Consider the following 17252-nt stretch of genomic DNA (forward strand, 5'->3'; position numbering starts at 1 on the left):
AAACAAAGTCAAAAGTTTAACTCCGTGTTACTCCGCTAAGCCGCCTATACTTGTATCGATAAATGCAAAAGCCATTTTTTTTTTTTTTTAATCTCTCTTCAGCATAGTTAATAAAAAAAAAGTTCGCCATTTTGTTGGACACGGGAACGTGCGTCCTTACGTTATATGAAGGTGAGCCTTGGAGAACCTAGAATCTCACGGAGGGAGACTTGTGCTGAATTTATCTAACGACTGACTGACTGACTGACTGACTGACTGACGGGAATAAAGGTTTAATTAGAGATCCTCTGCGAGTCTCTTTCCACCTTGGCAATGTTCAGCCTATAATCAACGGCGCGGTAATTAATGATATCCGAGCAAGAGTAGCGAAAAAAAATTAGATTCAATTAAATGAAGTAAAAAAATTTTGGTTACGCCACTCCGCCTCACTCCGAATCTCGCTCTCGGTACGTTTATGTACGAGTTCTTCTCGGTTTGACGACATGCGATTTTCTATGCCTGTATACCCCTTCGTGGATCTGTGGATCATATCGAAATGTTACCATTCAGATAGTTTTCATTTTCGGGTGGGAAATTTCAGCATTTTCTTTTTTTTTTCATATCATTTATTGCGTAGGAGTGTGCGTTTTTAGAAGTTGATTGAGTGACGCTTGAAATAATACGTAATCTTGATATCCCGATTGAAAATTTTATTAATAAAGGACGTCCGTGACGCTAATTGATCCGATGGAAAGTGTGTTGCGAAAAAGCGATTCGTCGATTTTCAGGCAAAGTTAACGTTGAATAAACAGAATTATATAAATTATTTACGTCTCAGTAATTGCTAAAATCAATTCAACACGGTCTAAAACTTTTCTGCGTAAGTTGGGTCGATATAACATCGCCCTGAAACCCCCAGAAACTGAAAAGGGTCTAATTGAAAAGCTGACTCCATTTATACCATCCGAAAATCAAAAAAATAACGTGAAGAAAATGAAAGAAAATTGACGTTCTAATTCACAGTCGTCGAAATACTCGCTGATGTTTCATCTACGTCTGTAAGAATTTAACACCTCCAAATAATTGAGGATCATCAGAATTTCATCTGCTACCTGCCGCGCCTTCGCTATATGCTAACGAATATTTGAACACCAAATCGTATCAACTCATCGAAATAAAATAAACGACTCACTAATTGTTCAATCACATTAAAAAACGAACGAATAAATAAAGAAGAGAAAAAAAATGGTTCTTCTTGTTTTAGCGTTTCAAGTGTATGTATACCTATGTATATACTGCATTGACCAGGACCTGTAAATGGACGTAATCAAAATTCGTGTTTATATTATAAATCAAGTCTCGTACACTGGGGGAGTTTTAATTTTTTTTAATCACCTCTGCAACGCAGCTTTGGCAAAGCAGAGAAAGACACAAAATTTTTCCATTACCTATAGAGATAAATTCTTGTGCAAAGTATAGAAAAAAAAAAAAAATCATTGAATGAAGCGAAAACAAATAAATTAATCCATCGAAAAAATAAAAATATTTTGTTAGAACAATATTTAAATCTGAAGATCGATGATTAGAACAAAAAAAAAAAACTAATATTTCTCATTTTTGATTACAGACAGCAATTTCGTTCTTGGGAACGCCCAAGTTCCATCGATATATCCGATCGTTTACTGTTCCGATGGATTTTGCGAGCTGACAGGATTTGCGCGAGCGCAAATCATGCAAAAAGGTTGCGCATGCAAGTTCCTCTACGGACCAGATACGAAGGAGGATGAGAAGGCGATGATAGACAAAAGCCTCGAGAGTAAAACCGAACTCAAAATGGAGGTCGTCTTCTACAAGAAAAACGGTACGACCACAATGTCGTTATTGTTCAGTCTTTTCCCCCCGATTTTTACCCCCCAAATTCAATCCTAATACTCATTAACATTCTCGCCTGTACCTTCAACTCGTTTTACATGTGAAAAGAAAGAAACTTCAATAATTGAAGAAAAATTATTCTAGTATACAAGTCTTCGGGCAATTATGCAATTACCCTTACTTATAACGATGCGGAAAAGCAGCTGCAGGAACACGTATATGAGAATATACATGTATATATATATTCCTCGACTAATTAACTCGTCGCACAAAACTATTTTCCGTATTATAATAACTATAGTTGCTCCGTCGTGACTACGTAATTGGTTTTATTCTCGAGCGCTCGTCGAACTTTTCGCCATGTATGAGTGTACGGTACGTACAGCGATAGGTATAGAGTACGGTATGTACCATACGTATGTCGATAACGCTTGACTCGAATCGGAAATTTCTTTGAGAAACTTGCTCCGGTGACTCCATATTATAAAACATACGTATACGCTCGTGTATGTGATATGAAATACAACTTTTGTCCCAGATTTTCTTTCAGATCCCATTATTGTATGTAACACGTGTTACATTACGTACACGCAAGAAAGCATTTCATACAATTCAGTCTTCAGACAAATTTCTTATAATAAAAGACGAGAGAAAAGAAAAAGGAAATCGAGATCAAGGTGGACCCAATTTGAGATGTTTATTAATTTTTTTTTTTCTATCATTATTCGCGAGTAATAATCAAATTGCCAATTGAATGAATTACAGAAGTTACAACCGACAGGGGTCAGCGTACCAAATTTTATTTTCTTCATTTATTTTCATCTTTTCTTCCTTTCATCATTTCCTTTTGAGTCAAAGTTCGATAAAATCTCAAAGATAAAGTCTGCGTTCTTTCTTTTTTTCTTAACTTAGTTCGAATGCAAAATGAAGTAACGAAAGCTATATAAAGTACGCCGCGGAAAATGATTACGGTTTGCGAGTGAAATTTTCTTCTCCTTAATAATACGCGTGCCTGAAACTTTGTTTTTGTAAAGTATAGAGTCATTTTGTAATCGTAATTTTGTTATTCAAGATCGCCTGTATATCACAAGAACCTCACTTTCGTCGTGAGCTTTAACTAATTTTATTCTCTCTTCGGGTAAAAGAAAGATAGGAAATCAAATATTCGGACGATTATATTTGCTCCGATTATTTTTACGTATACATATCGTTTGAAAATCGATCATATCACATATATGTATAAGCTAGATTTCGTTTGATTCGCAAAGATATTTACGCTTGATATAATTTTATATATTAGCTGCGATGTATATCCCAGGGTATATTGGTTAGGTATATCGGAAAATATTCGTCACGGTTTTATAAGCAGCTGATCAAAGTCGTATTAAAATTTTGTTCTACAAGGCATAATTTTATAACCGTCATAAATTTAAGTGGTTCATTCGATTTTGATTAACTCTTTGACGTGTTTCATGCATCACTGCGGTTAATTCTTTTTTCTTTTCACTCGCTTCGTTGAGTTGTTTTTTTTCTTTTTTTTTTCTATTTATCTTTTCGTTCGATCGACTCGCGTATACTTTTGAACGTGTTATACGATCAATTGATCGTTAAGTCTCGATGAGAAAACAAAGAAAGAAATACCTTCGACAAATCGCGATCATAATAATTTTGTTGACATAATACAGGTACGCCGTTCAACTGCCTTCTGGACATCGTGCCTATTAAGAATGAAAAAGGAGATGTTGTGTTATTTCTCGCATCCCACAAGGATATCACGCACACGAAGGATCTTCAACTTTGTGAGTTGTATGATAGTGGTGAGTGCGCACTAACGCTTCGCTAATAACAAAATTAGAGAAAAAATTCATAAATTATGTCGAGAAATTTTAATTAATATTTATTTATAATCAGTTCAACAATTTGCATGTCGGTAAGCAAGCGAGCAAGCAACCATTGATATAAGTTTGAATGAAATAAGATGAAAAAAAAAAACTAGAAAATGGTAGATTTATGCACGTACATATATGCGACACACTTTCAACACAAGTAGGTTGGTATTTATTTATTCGTTTTTACTCTAGTTTTAATTAGGAATATATAAATTTCATGTTTAAACGCCCACATAACGTAGCATGAATAATTAGATATTAGTTTTAGTTAATCGCGTTAAACTTGAGATCCGCTGGAATAATATTTATCTAGTTTTCGTTCAAACGGAAAATTTCATTTCCAGGTTGAATCGTTACACTACATATTTCCATAAGTTTGTACAACGATCATAAAGCTCTCAGATGCAGCCGTGAAACTTTTACTTATCGGTAGTGCTGGTTGAAATACTTGTGAGAAGTTTTTTTGAGAAAATTTTTTTCCTTTTTTTTTTTCTTACAGAATAATATGAGAAATAAATTTATATTCCACGTCAACGGACGACTTTAGATATGCATAATATATACGGGTCCATAACTTTTCGCAGGACGAAATTTTTTTTCCTTCTATTTTCTATATTTCTCCACGTTATTTGATCCTGTGATCATTGAAACGTTCCTATGGTATACGTGGGTTCATAGTTCACGTTTGAAATCAATAGGGTGTGTCTAATGCTTTGACTTATTCATATTCAGACGTGAAAAAGCAACCCTCTCAATAGCTAAAATTACCTATACATGCAGAGTCCAGCTTTATTTATTCTTTCTTAGTTTTTTTCACCTTTGCTATACCCTTAGTTCATCGCTATCCATTTATTATATTACGGATAATCAGCTTATGACACAGACAAACGAGTGAATGTAAATTTTATTTCAGAATAAAACGAGAAGACATAAAAAAAAACAATTCCCTACAAAAATGGAGTGCGTCATTTAGCCGATTCTTCAATCGCGGGAATTCGAATCGATGAAATTTTTGTCAAAGATTTTCGTAACTTGAAATGATGAGGGTTAAGTTTTCTTTATCGTTGAGATTAATGATTACAAAAGTTATGTGAACGTGTGTGTGACGAGATGTAGTTGTGAAAAAAAAAATCTATTCAGCATTCTCATTTCAGACGCGAACGGTAATCTGGATCCGGAAGCTCCGCCGGCGAATTATGGGAGAAGAAGAAGTAGGGCAGTCCTTTATCAACTGTCTGGACATTATAAACAGGACAACAAACATAAGTTGAAAATAAATAACGTGAGTATTAAGAATCGTTTTTATCAAACTCAAAAAATATCTTGTCATATTCGTGGAATTAAGTTTCCAAAATTTTGGACGATAAATTTTGACCCGTAGTCAGATCTTCGGAATCAAGAGCGATCGAATTCATCAGTTTTTCAAAAAAAGTGATCGACATCGAATCGGTTCCAAGTTCGTTGACCCGAAAATGAAAAGGTGTCGCAGAATTCACCTAACAGGGTGATATTCACGCCGTGCAAATAAAAAATTTGACGATACGTTATCGAGTTTCAACTGAATAGGAAAGTTCATCGTTATTATGGCTTATCATCCGCCCTGTACTCCCGTGACCTGGATCAAGTGGCGAATTTACCATTGTGTCTCGATCACCCTCTGCATCTACCGTATGACTGGGTAAACGCGTTCCAACGATCTACCGATACCAGCTGATGCACCACCCTACATTTATTCCATTCTCCGCCATTATTTTCTTCAACTGAAGATAGCTCCGAACAAAAATGATGAATAAAAAATTTAAACGCGAAGAGGAAAAATTGAACGAACGATAGAAAGGAATAGAATAAAATTTAGAATTTGAATACGTCAGATTTACATCGGTATGATAGAACTCCAGATTATAGACGTGAAAAATGTAGAAAAAACAGTAAAACTGTCTTTCGATTTTTAGATAATTTTTCCGTCACTTTTGAATTGCCCAAATAATTCCTTGTTGAGTTACATCGGACGTACGTACCTGTAATCGCGGTGTTTGCTCTCAGTTGAATTTTACATGGGTATACAATGTATGTACTTATGTATAGGCATGTGCAAATATTAACTTATGTATTGCGTCGAGGGTCGTACAGTCATCTGTGTTTGCTCGAAAAGAATCAACAACTGATTATTTCACAAAGAGTTTCGAAAATCCCTTTTGAATTAATTGGACATATTCGCGAATACCGATGAAAAATTTCACGGGTCTTAGCATCATAAGCCCTTTATCCTTTACATTTACATCTCTCAGAAGTCGTCGCCGGGATACTCGAAATTTTTCCATTATTTTTCGGATTTTTGTTCCTGATTGATTTACGTCGTATCGATCTCAAGTTCCTTTGATTGTAATAGAGACAGAAAATCGCGAAAACTTCGGATAGAGACTCGCTGAGAGATTCTATACGCAAATAATAAAATCACCAACTTAGTCTGAAGTTGAACGGACTCTTATACAACAGAACTTTTGCTCGCTGAATTACGGACGGATGTACAATACACTTGAAAACTATTGCGAAATGTTTCTTCGAATCAAAAGTCGATTCGTGAACAGATTGAATTCTGCAATCGGTTATACAAGAGAGTAGAAAAGATGTACGAGAAATTTTTCTTTCACTACTCTTACGCGTACTCCTTCACATCACCGTGCATAATAAATTTTGACAACTGGATCATCGACTGTAGAGCGAAAATAAATTTTTCCAACGAAACTAATTTCGTTAGACGAACAACGAGTCGAGTTACACTCCGAAAATTTATTTCTCGCCAAAAGTACATCGTCGTTGCGAAAAATACGTCTGTGCAAAGATCGCGACAATTTTTTCTCGTTCTTTTTTTTCTTTCCTTCCTTCACGATTTTTTCCCCCCTACGGAATTTTTCTTCGCCTTTTCACCCACGTTCTCGTCCCTCATCATTTTCCGCGGCGTATAACATTTGTTCTATGTATATATATATATATATACATCCACAAGTTTTAGCTGCGATAGCCCCGGTAGGTTATTGCCAAAGTTCCGAAGCAGATTTCATTCTCTTTTTATTGGTAGCTTACGCGAAACATTCGATATCAAATATGATAGAATAATTTCGATAGTAAATAGAATCGAAATTATTATACACTTTCACGTGCCTATATACAATATGTTTTCGTTTCGATTATCGCGAGATGAAATAATTCCAATCGTTCGTTTGTTCTTCTTCTTTTTTTCAGACACTTCTTCATTCCACAGCAGCACCACTTCCGGAGTACAAAACGTCCGCGATAAAAAAATCCAGATTCATACTGAGCCATTACGGACTTTTCAAATCATGCTGGGATTGGTTGATTCTCATCGCGACTTTTTACGTAGCAATTGTCGTACCTTATAACGCAAGTTTTGTTAACACAGACAGGCCGACAATGGTCAGCGACGTCGTCGTGGAAGCTCTCTTCATTATTGGTCAGTATACCACACACGTCCGGTACAACTGGGAAGAAACGAGAATGAGTTGAAAAATTGCGGAAGATAAAATATCGCACGCTTCAAATTAACCTCCGTACTAATTTTAAAGTCTGATTGTTAGAGAAACCATCCGGTGTATTTGCCCTCGCCAATCGATACAAACCAACCCCTTATTATACAACTATATATACCTCTATCTGCCGCTTGGTTAAACATCACCCGCGAAGCTACTCTGCCTCGCTCAAACAATTCAGGCCCGGAAATCAGAGAAAGCTTCAGCCGCGAATAATTAACCAGTGAACTCTATTTTCTATTATATCCCGGGGCAATTTTCAAATGAAAAAAAAAAATAAATAAATAACTGTAGTTGTAAAACACGTTTTTTCAAATTTTCATCATCCATATGCATATGAGATTCGCGATAGAAAGCTCAAAAAGTTGGTAGAAAAGTTTTTTTCAAATTGGGGAAAAAATTTCATTCTTCGTCCACTTTTCGCATACCTTGACTAGACATATATTGGCCGTTTTCTGTTCCCGTATACTTTGATAAAAGCAAAAAATGAAAAAATAGAAGCAGGAAGAAACGGCTGTTGGATAAAAATAACAAGAAGTAAAAGAATATTCTTGTATATAAAATGGGAATTATGCAGGTATATTTTTTTTTTTTTTCTCCTTTTCGTTACATTTTGTCTTCTGTTTTTTCTATCTCACGCGAGAAAAATTTTTAGTCGAGGATTTCGTGTCGGTGGGTGTGAATGTACAAGTTACGTGTGACGTAGTTGTACTCGTTGATGTAAAGTGAAACGAAGTATATGTAGATCTTGTTCATATCAACGAGGTGAAGAAGATAGGATGAAAACTATGAAGGAACCAACACCACCTAATACACCTCGTATACCTTGAATATAGCGGAATTTCAACCAGCTACGCGATTGGCAAAACACTCTTGTGGTTTCCGAGGCTCACTGGGCAATCTCTTAAGAACCAAAAGGAACATTTTACCTTGGTCTGCATTTTATTAAAAAATAAACATGAAAAAACAAAAACTTCTTGCAGCAACAAAAATCCTTCATACACTCGGTGTCCGGTTGTACATTGCACAGATTTTGATTGAAAACTTTAACCATAAAACTTCGTTTTTTCCTTTCGTTTTCTTTGTGTCGTGATAACGAGGAGGGTTAATCGTCGATTAGAATTAATCAAGTTGATTTCTGGGATAAAAAAAAAAACATGGATAATTGGAAACCAAAAAAAAAACTGGAGTTATCTCACATTTTGGATAAACATTCACATAGAATTTTTTATTCCGTCCGTTCTGTACAACCAAATTATTGACCAGTTGATACATTTTTCAGAAATCCTTTTTATTTCTCTTTCCATTCCATGAAAATGATCACCAATCTCCTTAGAACCAGAGTTTACAAAGACTTTTTCATTACGTTGATGGTCCTTTTTTTTTTTTTTTCTTTATTTTCCACGTGTAAAAAGTCAAAAGATTACATCGGTAATATTCCAAAGCTAGTAAGAATTTTTGATACACGATGAATACTTTTTGGGTTAATTTAGTCTGAAAAAAAGTTCATCTCGAATCCGCCTCGGAGATCTTTTGGGATCAAAGATTGAATTGAATTAAAGTCGCACTTCCGTTCTCAAGAGACCAGCTGCGGACCCTACGATTAATTTGAATTCATCCGTATTGACGTAGCCGCGTGAAACTCCGAGAATAGATCGTGAGGAGGAGAACCGATGGACAAAGGGTGACGTCGAAAACCGAATCTTATGAGACACCTGGATGAACAATGCGCGATTCGCGAGGGGAACGACGAACACACCCATTGTCGGGAAATCAACCAGTACGATGAAATAATTGACACGTTTTATCGAGAACCTACAATTAAATATTGACGGAATAAATATTGAAAGAATTTCCATTCGATCATTTGCAGCGAAAAGAATTTTAATCATCAACATTATACACAGCGCCCATCCGGTTCGCCACCCTACGAGTCTCCGTGACGATCACGATATTTTTTTTTTTACTTCTTCTTTTTTCATCTTGCATTTCTTCACTCCACTCAGGCTGATCGAAATCGCGAAATCACTCGCGTTATCGTGCCCATCCGAAAACCATGAAACGTGTCTGATATTTTGATGGTTTTTTTTTTTTTTTATCTCTTCTCATGGCCTCCCAATTTTTTCGTTCGGTACTTATCACCTCTTATCCCAAATGGCTCGAAAGTGATTCAACCGGGTTCTAAAGTTTCGAAAAGCTGAGACAAAAAAGTTCTCGTGTTTTCAATGATTTGAACGAAAAAAAACAGGCAAAAGCAAAAATAACCGTTCTAACGTTTCGTTGAAAGTTTTGAACGATTTTTGCAAATTCAAATTTCCTTCTTTCTTTTTCTTTGAGACAGTAGCAAGCTCCGGAGATCTGACGAATTTTTTACGAATTTCAGACATAATCCTCAACTTTAGAACGACTTACGTTAGTCGAAAGGGCGAAGTGGTTAGCAACAGTAAGAGTATCGCTTTGAACTACTTAAAAGGCTGGTTTCTGGTTGATCTGGTGGCAGCATTACCTTTTGATCTACTCTACGCCTCCGACGTTTACAGTGGTGAGGTCAGTGTTTATGCCTTTGACTCCAATAAGACATGTTTTTCCTAAATTATTCTCATTTTAATTAACAACCTTATAGCCCGCGAGCAAACTTAATCCCAGAAATAGCGATGACTGATTACCGGCATTAAAATTTTGCGTTAATTATCACCTCGACGGGGACACGAATTTTCAAATACCATCGACGACAAGGTTGAAAATCTTAGATTTTATTGAAAAACCAAAAGGGAGGACTTTTTTGGTTTGCCAAACTTTTATTCATACATGTGTACACGCGCAGTTTTTTTTTTTCTCGTATGTTAACGACAAAATGGCTAGTTTTTGTTTAAGTTTCATCCCTAAACCCGTGAAGCAAAAGTTTTCAGAGTTAGTACGACAAAGCGGCAGCCTGTTTTTGGATCATTAGCATACAGAAACCAGAGTACGGTTTACTGCTTGAAATTTAACAGCACGTGACCCTGCGCCTGTACTAACGTATCTTTTTTTAAAACCATTTTTTTTTTTTATTTCGTTTTTTATATTTTGTTTCACGAAGAAACCGAGGGAAACGTTTGGAAACTTTCGGTCAATATTCTGATTTATGACTTCCCGGAGAAAAGAGGATGAAAAAGAATCTGTGGTGGGAGATTTAAAATTTCAAAGATTCAACTCGCGTATTTGAAAATGGAGGTCGCGTTTCGCCATTAGATGTACGTACGCCATACATCGGTTCTATCCCTGTTATACACGCCCCGTGACTTTTCGATCAAGTTTATTCCAAATTTTCGCAGAAAAAAAGAAAAAAAAAAAAACGATTCATCTGGATCAGATGAGTGGCTTTGAATGGACTTCATTTGGCGATCGAACTTTTGGGTTTTCTTAGACGTCCGAATTTCATTCTCATGAGTGAACCCCGTACTCAAGGTTTTTATAACCGGATGAAATTCACATACTTATTGGCTTATTATACTCCAAATTGACCGAAAATTATAATCGTTCATTTCTTTACCATTTTTTTTTTTTTTGTTTCTTTGGTCTCTTCCGAATGTAGAGACAATTTCATTTTGCTCGCCACCGTTGAGATGCAGGATTTTTTTATCGTAATCCTTGACGTTAAAACTTTGATTATTTGAGAAAGGGCGTAGTATATATACTTTCAGAGCGTTAATATCATTTCGTATTTCAAGGTGCGCAGGTATCGGCAAGCCTTATATTAAGTATAGTCCATATTATTCGGTGGATATTCTAGAAAAAATTGAAAACCCAAAAAATTCCACCCAAATCTCATCCCTCTCGGGAATAAGGGTGGGAATCAGCCGCACGAAGGGTTCTGCGGAACGCGCACACACATATATGTATAAGCTACAGAATATATCGCGGACGTGACTTTTTATCCGAATGGTATAAACCGAACATCGAATCTCCATTTTTCTTTTTTTATTTTCTCAACAGATTCGTATTTCAGAAAGTAACTGTACATCGTTCTCTCGTTTCCTTCAAATTTATCTAAAATGAAGCATACTCGTGTGCACGCATTTTTTTTCTTTTTTTTTTCTTCTTCTTCGACAAGATATGTAAATTTTACGCATCGTGAATTTGAAAAATAATATCAGGACGATGAGATAAGATACGGATGAATTCAACAAATTATTGTTTTTCTTCTCTCATTATCGTACAGGAATCGGGACACAGTCACATTCACCTGGTGAAATTAACGAGGCTCTTGAGATTGGCGCGTTTACTGCAGAAGATGGACAGGTACTCGCAGTACAGTACGATGATACTGACGTTGCTGATGCTGTCGTTTACGTTAGTCGCCCATTGGCTAGCTTGCATCTGGTACGTGATAGCCGAAAAGGAAAGACTAAGAAACGACAAGGAATGGGATCTTGGTAAGTTTGGTTACGTACCACGGGTATAATTGCCTCTTAAATTAACCGTAATTAGTCGACGATGAGTTCGACGAAATCCTTAGATCTCTGTAAATAAAGTTCGCCGGCCACATCTCGGGGCGCTCTCACCGGATTTCCATCCCCAGTTCCATCCAGAAATAAATATTGTATATTTATATGAATATTACGTACAGAAAGAGAAAGAAAAAAAAGATTGCGATTTCGTGCTGGATACCTGTATGAGTATCTCCATTTTTCTTGTTTTTTATTTTTTGGTTTTTGTCGTGTAAAATGATTTAAAGATATGAACGAGAGAAAAAAAAAACCGTGTACGATGTCTGTCATAGACACCCACATGGATATAAATATTCGTCGTGCACCGAGCTACTTGAGCCCTCAATTTAAGAAAGAGATCTTCTTATTAGATTTAGAAATTATTATACGTCAATTGAGAATTTTTTGGCGAGTAGCTCGAGGCAGCGGAAGATTTTGGGGGTTAGAGAATAAAAAAAAATAAAAAAGAAAAGGAATGAAAGAAAAGAAAAAAGGGGGAGAGAATATATCGTACGCGTTCAGGGGGGTCCGGATTGAATTGCCCGGGAGGACGATCTGAGAGATACGTAAGAAGCAGGAGAAGAGAAAAAGAAAAGGGACGTGAAAAAAATAAAAAATACTTTCATTCCCTTCCATTCTCTTCAATCTTCAATTGTGGAAAGGCTCACTTTCGCGGAGACGCGAATTTCAAAGGACATTTACAAATTATTATTTTAGTTTTTTTCTTCTTCCGTCACATAAACGTACCCAGTGTTTAATGAATTCAGATTTTCCTTTTCTTTTTGCTTTTCTCTTTCCTTTTTCTTAGGTTTGTTTTTTCAATTATTATGTATTCGATGCAAAACTCCTATCGCAATATTCTCCTGATGACTATCGAGCTTTCGTTCTTTATTCAACTCATTGGGTTCATTGGTCTTGAATTTTTTTCTATAATCATCGATATTTTCGAATCTTCATAACTCTCCGTAAAATGAAAATGGGGGGGGAAAAAAAAATTGACTATAGATTGCAGAGTGCGATAAGTTTGATAAAAAACGGAAATTGGTTTCCTTAGCTAGATATACTGTATCGTGATGTGATGAGTTTTTCGTCATTTTTCTTTTCATATTTTTTCGCGTACATCTACTATACATGCACCGAACGTTTTTCGTCAAGTTTTACGCGAGTTTTTCAATCCATGGGACACACGAAACTGCTGTGACCGACTTGTATGCGAAAATGAAAAAGGAATAAGAATATTTTTCAAAATAGAAACGATTTTTCTTCAAAAATCACCCTTTTTTTCAAAGGTTATTCTTCTGTATTTTGATCACAGGAATCTTCGTCAGAAATTATGCGCGGGATGTGGATTTGAAGTTCGGTTTGAGCACCGAAATTATTTTTCGAAGCAAGAATTGCTTCGGAGAAAGCAATTCTTATTTTCCGTTACCCCAGAGTTTGAAAATGATATATTGATTGTTTCAATACAAGGTAATAGATTCTCAAATCTTATATTAGACGCGTATAAGATGTCTGGAAAAATTTCAACGGTGCGATATTGCTGTTTTATTTATTCACTCGGTTTTCCACTTCGTCTGGTGACAAGAAATTGATAAATCTTCATACAGACGTATATTTCTATATGTCTCAGAGATGCGGGGGATTCACCTGTGAGGATATTTTTTATTTCAAAATACGTATCACGTATGTACGTGTATGTACCTCCGCTACTCATGTACATGTATTTATCTCTTCTCTCTCTGTATATGATATATTTGAACGAGTATGTACGCATGTATCAGATATCTCGAAATTCATGTCGTGTATCTACGCGCATCTTGTGATCGAATCTCATCTATAACCGAATGTACCGCGTACCGGATGCTGCGGATATAGGCATATCACTGTAACGTACATTACACATATATCTCTACCCTTACAGAAATATTATAATACTTCCAATATATGTACGTGAAAACGAAGTGAGAATTTGAATATCCCAGCAGCCGTTTACACGCCGTAACGTTATGTCGGTTTGTTAAATTATTTTCTTTTTTTTTTTGCCCCCCTCTCATTCAGGTTGGATTCATACGTTGGCCGACAGATTGAAGATATCCGTGCAAAACGTCACGCTCACAGAAAGTTATGTAACTGCATTATATTTCACATGCAGTAGTTTGACATCAGTCGGTTTTGGAAACGTTTCCGCAAATACATCGTCGGAGAAAATATGTTCCATATGTATCATGCTGATCGGAGGTATGGTGAATTGATCTTTTATTAACTCTTGGGATTCCATTCCCTTTTTTTTTTTTTGTCACGTTACAGTTGGATACTTAAAACAAGTTGTTGAAATAATAACAGACGAAGTAGATTGTAATGAAAATATGATTTTCCTTAATTTAATTTCTTTTGTGATTTTTGGCGGTATACCAACAAAAATTTTGACTTCAGGTATATCGGCGTTACAAACATTTCATGCGATTTGTGATCTGAGCAATTTTGTTAATCATGAAATGTACGCGCAGCTGATGTGTTTCTAATTATTTTTATAGCTCTGATGCACGCGGTTGTATTTGGTAACGTAACCGCTATAATACAGAGAATGTATTCACGCCGTTCTCTGTATCAAACTAAATGGAGAGATTTAGAAGACTTTTTGGCATTGCATCAGATACCGGATGAGTTAAAGCAGAGAATGCAAGATTATTTTCAGACTATGTGGTCGCTTAATCACGGCATCGACATTCACGAGGTGAGGGAGGTGTGTAACGAGTATGTCTTCGTGTACCTAATACCTAATCGCACCCTTGGCTTCTCGTTTGTCATTTGTTATTTTGTACGTCCATATGCATCAGGGTGGTCCTTAACGGGGTTGTTTTCGAATTTCGATGCTCTCAGGGGCTTGGACGCTTCCAAATGAATTTAAAGAGATTCCCTGAAAATCTGAGCTTTTGATATAGACTCTAAGATAGTCATGGACTATCTTACAAGTTGATATTAAAAGCTCAGATTTTCAAGGAATCTTTTTAAATGTTTCTTTAAAGAATTTAAGCCCCTGAGAGCATCGAAATTCGAAAACAACCCTGTTAAGGACCACCCTAATATACGTACAACATTTATATGTACCTAGTCTACGCGTGCGTATATATTTAATCCACTTATTCAGGCGGCAGCTTAACACATTTGAACAAACACAGACCGATCGAACGTGAGATCGAACGTAAGCTTCGTAAAACAGAAATACCCTATCGGGGATGAAAGCTCCATACCCATGGCCGTTACGGTACTGAATATGGAACGGATAAAATGCATTCCCAAAATTCATTTGATCACCGTTGATTCGGTATTTACATGCTCGACAAATTGCCCGTTCTCTTTGTCTTCTCCTCTCCCCTCTCTTTCCCTTTTTCTTTTATTCATTTTCAGGATTACTCTGATCATATTATAATTGAGAATAAATATGCATACGATTAATACCGAACAGACGATTATTTTGTTTCCCTCCCTCCTCGTGTCAATTAAACGTTCCCCCATTCACTTTTTGTTATTTTTTCCAACGCGATGGCCTCGAAATTTTCAAACGGACTATTCTTATTACATACTCATAAATCTTTGCAGCCGCCCGCTTGCTTACACTAAACCCTCCTTTATGGTTGTATTTGTTACATGTATTATTTGTTACGTAGTAAAATTATGTTTACTAAACTGTGTTAGTTGAAGAAAAGAAAAAAGAAAAATGTGATTAACCGTATTTCGGATTGTGAAATTTATTTTTATAACTAATCGGTATAACAAATGACTAATGAACGCACCTTTTATGAAATACTGTACAGAAAGTTTTGAGATTCTGAAAGATTTTATCAGTAACAAGTAATGAATTTGTTTCACAGACCCTCAAGGAGTTTCCCGAAGAACTTCGCGGCGATGTGTCGATGCATCTTCACCGAGAAATTTTGAGCTTACCAATATTTGAGGCGGCTTCTCAGGGCTGCTTAAAATTATTATCACTTCATATTAGAAGTAATTTTTGCGCCCCAGGTGAATTTCTCATTCACAAAGGTGACGCTCTTTCGTATATTTACTACCTCTGTAACGGATCCATGGAGGTCGTACAAAACAGTATGGTAGTCGCCATTTTGGGTAAATAATATTCATCAAATTTCACAATTGCGGCTTTCTTAGTAAACTTTTCCAAATTCTGATGGTCCCTTTTTTTGAATATACATATGTTTTTTTTTTCATGTGAAGGGAAAGGAGATTTGGTCGGCTGTGATATGAGCATACATCTTCACAATGGAAGTAACGGGGGTGGAACGGGGGGTGGAGGATCAGTGCCTACGGATGTTGTGGTAAAATCTAGCTGTGATGTGAAAGCTCTTACTTACTGCGATCTTAAGTGCATCAATATGCAAGGACTTGTTGACGTTCTTCGTCTATATCCTGAATATCAACACGAGTTCGCTCACGATATTCAGCACGATCTCACCTACAATCTTCGCGAAGGTTACGAAGCCGAGGTAATTTCTGAATATCGTCGCGAAAGAACAGCAGTTTCACATCAACCGATTTTTTCCATTTTACTTTTTTTCACTCCTCGATCTCCCCATTTTACTTAAAATTTTTCGCTTTCGCTCTGTAAAATTTCAGCAAGAGGGTGACATGAACGGTGTTCCGTCATTGACGCTTCCATCGATCAGCGAAGACGATGAAAACATTCCCGAGGAGGGTGAAACCTCGCCACTTTCTCCACCCAATAAATCTCCGCTACACGCGGGCTCCAGTCCAAGGCACGCCAAGTTTAGGTAGAGAATATATTCGAATAAAAAAATGTTATTCCGAACAGCGATCGATCTGGTTTTTCACGCAATCGTAATGTACAACGCTTTCAGAGATGAGTATAAAGAAAATAGACGAGTGACAAGGGGCGCTTTGGTCAGAGGAAGGGCTGCCGTGATAGCTCAGGAATCCGTAGAAGAACACATCAGGGGATCGGTGGAGAGGCTGGACACTCAGGTTTCGACTCTCCATCAGGACGTGGCGACGCTCAGTTACGAGGTGTTTATAGATTTGATGGATCGAAAGAAAATCGAGGGTGTTCGATAATGTTACTCAATAAATTTTTACTTTAATTATCGAAGGTTCGAAACGCCATTCAGGCGTTGCAAATGTTCGCGAGTTCGCCTCAGAGCAACCCAAATTTACCAGCACCATCGGGACGCGGTAGCGGATATTTGGCGAGAAGTTCGTCCCATCCTCCCGATGCACTTTGTTGGGATCCACCCAGACTGTCGAACGCGATAACGCAGACGGACTGGCCGGTCGATATGTTCGAGGCGTGGGTCTTGGCGAATTCCCATAGAGTTTTAAGGATTTTAGGACTCGATCCCGATGTCATATTGGGGGCAACGCCGCGCTCTCCTACCCCTTCACCTTCGTCGCCACCCCCGCCACCCTACGAACCGCTCTCTCCGATTCCAACTTCACCGCCTCAATCGCCAGGTAAAAACGAGGGT

At 37.0% G+C, this 17252-nt stretch overlaps 1 protein-coding gene across 8 annotated transcripts in view; it reads left to right on the plus strand.

The window, feature by feature from the left end:
* LOC105690041 (potassium voltage-gated channel subfamily H member 8) overlaps positions 1-17252 on the plus strand; it is a 56488-nt gene that overhangs the window by 34568 nt on the left and 4668 nt on the right. For 6 of the 8 annotated variants that reach the window (XM_020854647.2, XM_048654840.1, XM_048654841.1 and 3 more), the window contains 13 exons: positions 1607-1840; positions 3537-3668; positions 4895-5022; positions 6984-7212; positions 9672-9835; positions 11490-11703; positions 13816-13995; positions 14292-14500; positions 15630-15879; positions 15988-16256; positions 16387-16541; positions 16629-16794; positions 16878-17238. In XM_020854647.2, the coding sequence (XP_020710306.1) occupies positions 1607-1840; positions 3537-3668; positions 4895-5022; positions 6984-7212; positions 9672-9835; positions 11490-11703; positions 13816-13995; positions 14292-14500; positions 15630-15879; positions 15988-16256; positions 16387-16541; positions 16629-16794; positions 16878-17238 (2691 nt within the window). The remainder of the gene's footprint in view (positions 1-1606; positions 1841-3536; positions 3669-4894; positions 5023-6983; positions 7213-9671; positions 9836-11489; positions 11704-13815; positions 13996-14291; positions 14501-15629; positions 15880-15987; positions 16257-16386; positions 16542-16628; positions 16795-16877; positions 17239-17252) is intronic. The other 2 variants (XM_020854646.2, XM_012407531.3) reach the window with 2 other exon arrangements.

This window comes from Athalia rosae, chromosome 4 (assembly GCF_917208135.1).
Source record: "Athalia rosae chromosome 4, iyAthRosa1.1, whole genome shotgun sequence".
In the NCBI taxonomy this organism is placed as follows: domain Eukaryota; kingdom Metazoa; phylum Arthropoda; class Insecta; order Hymenoptera; family Athaliidae; genus Athalia; species Athalia rosae.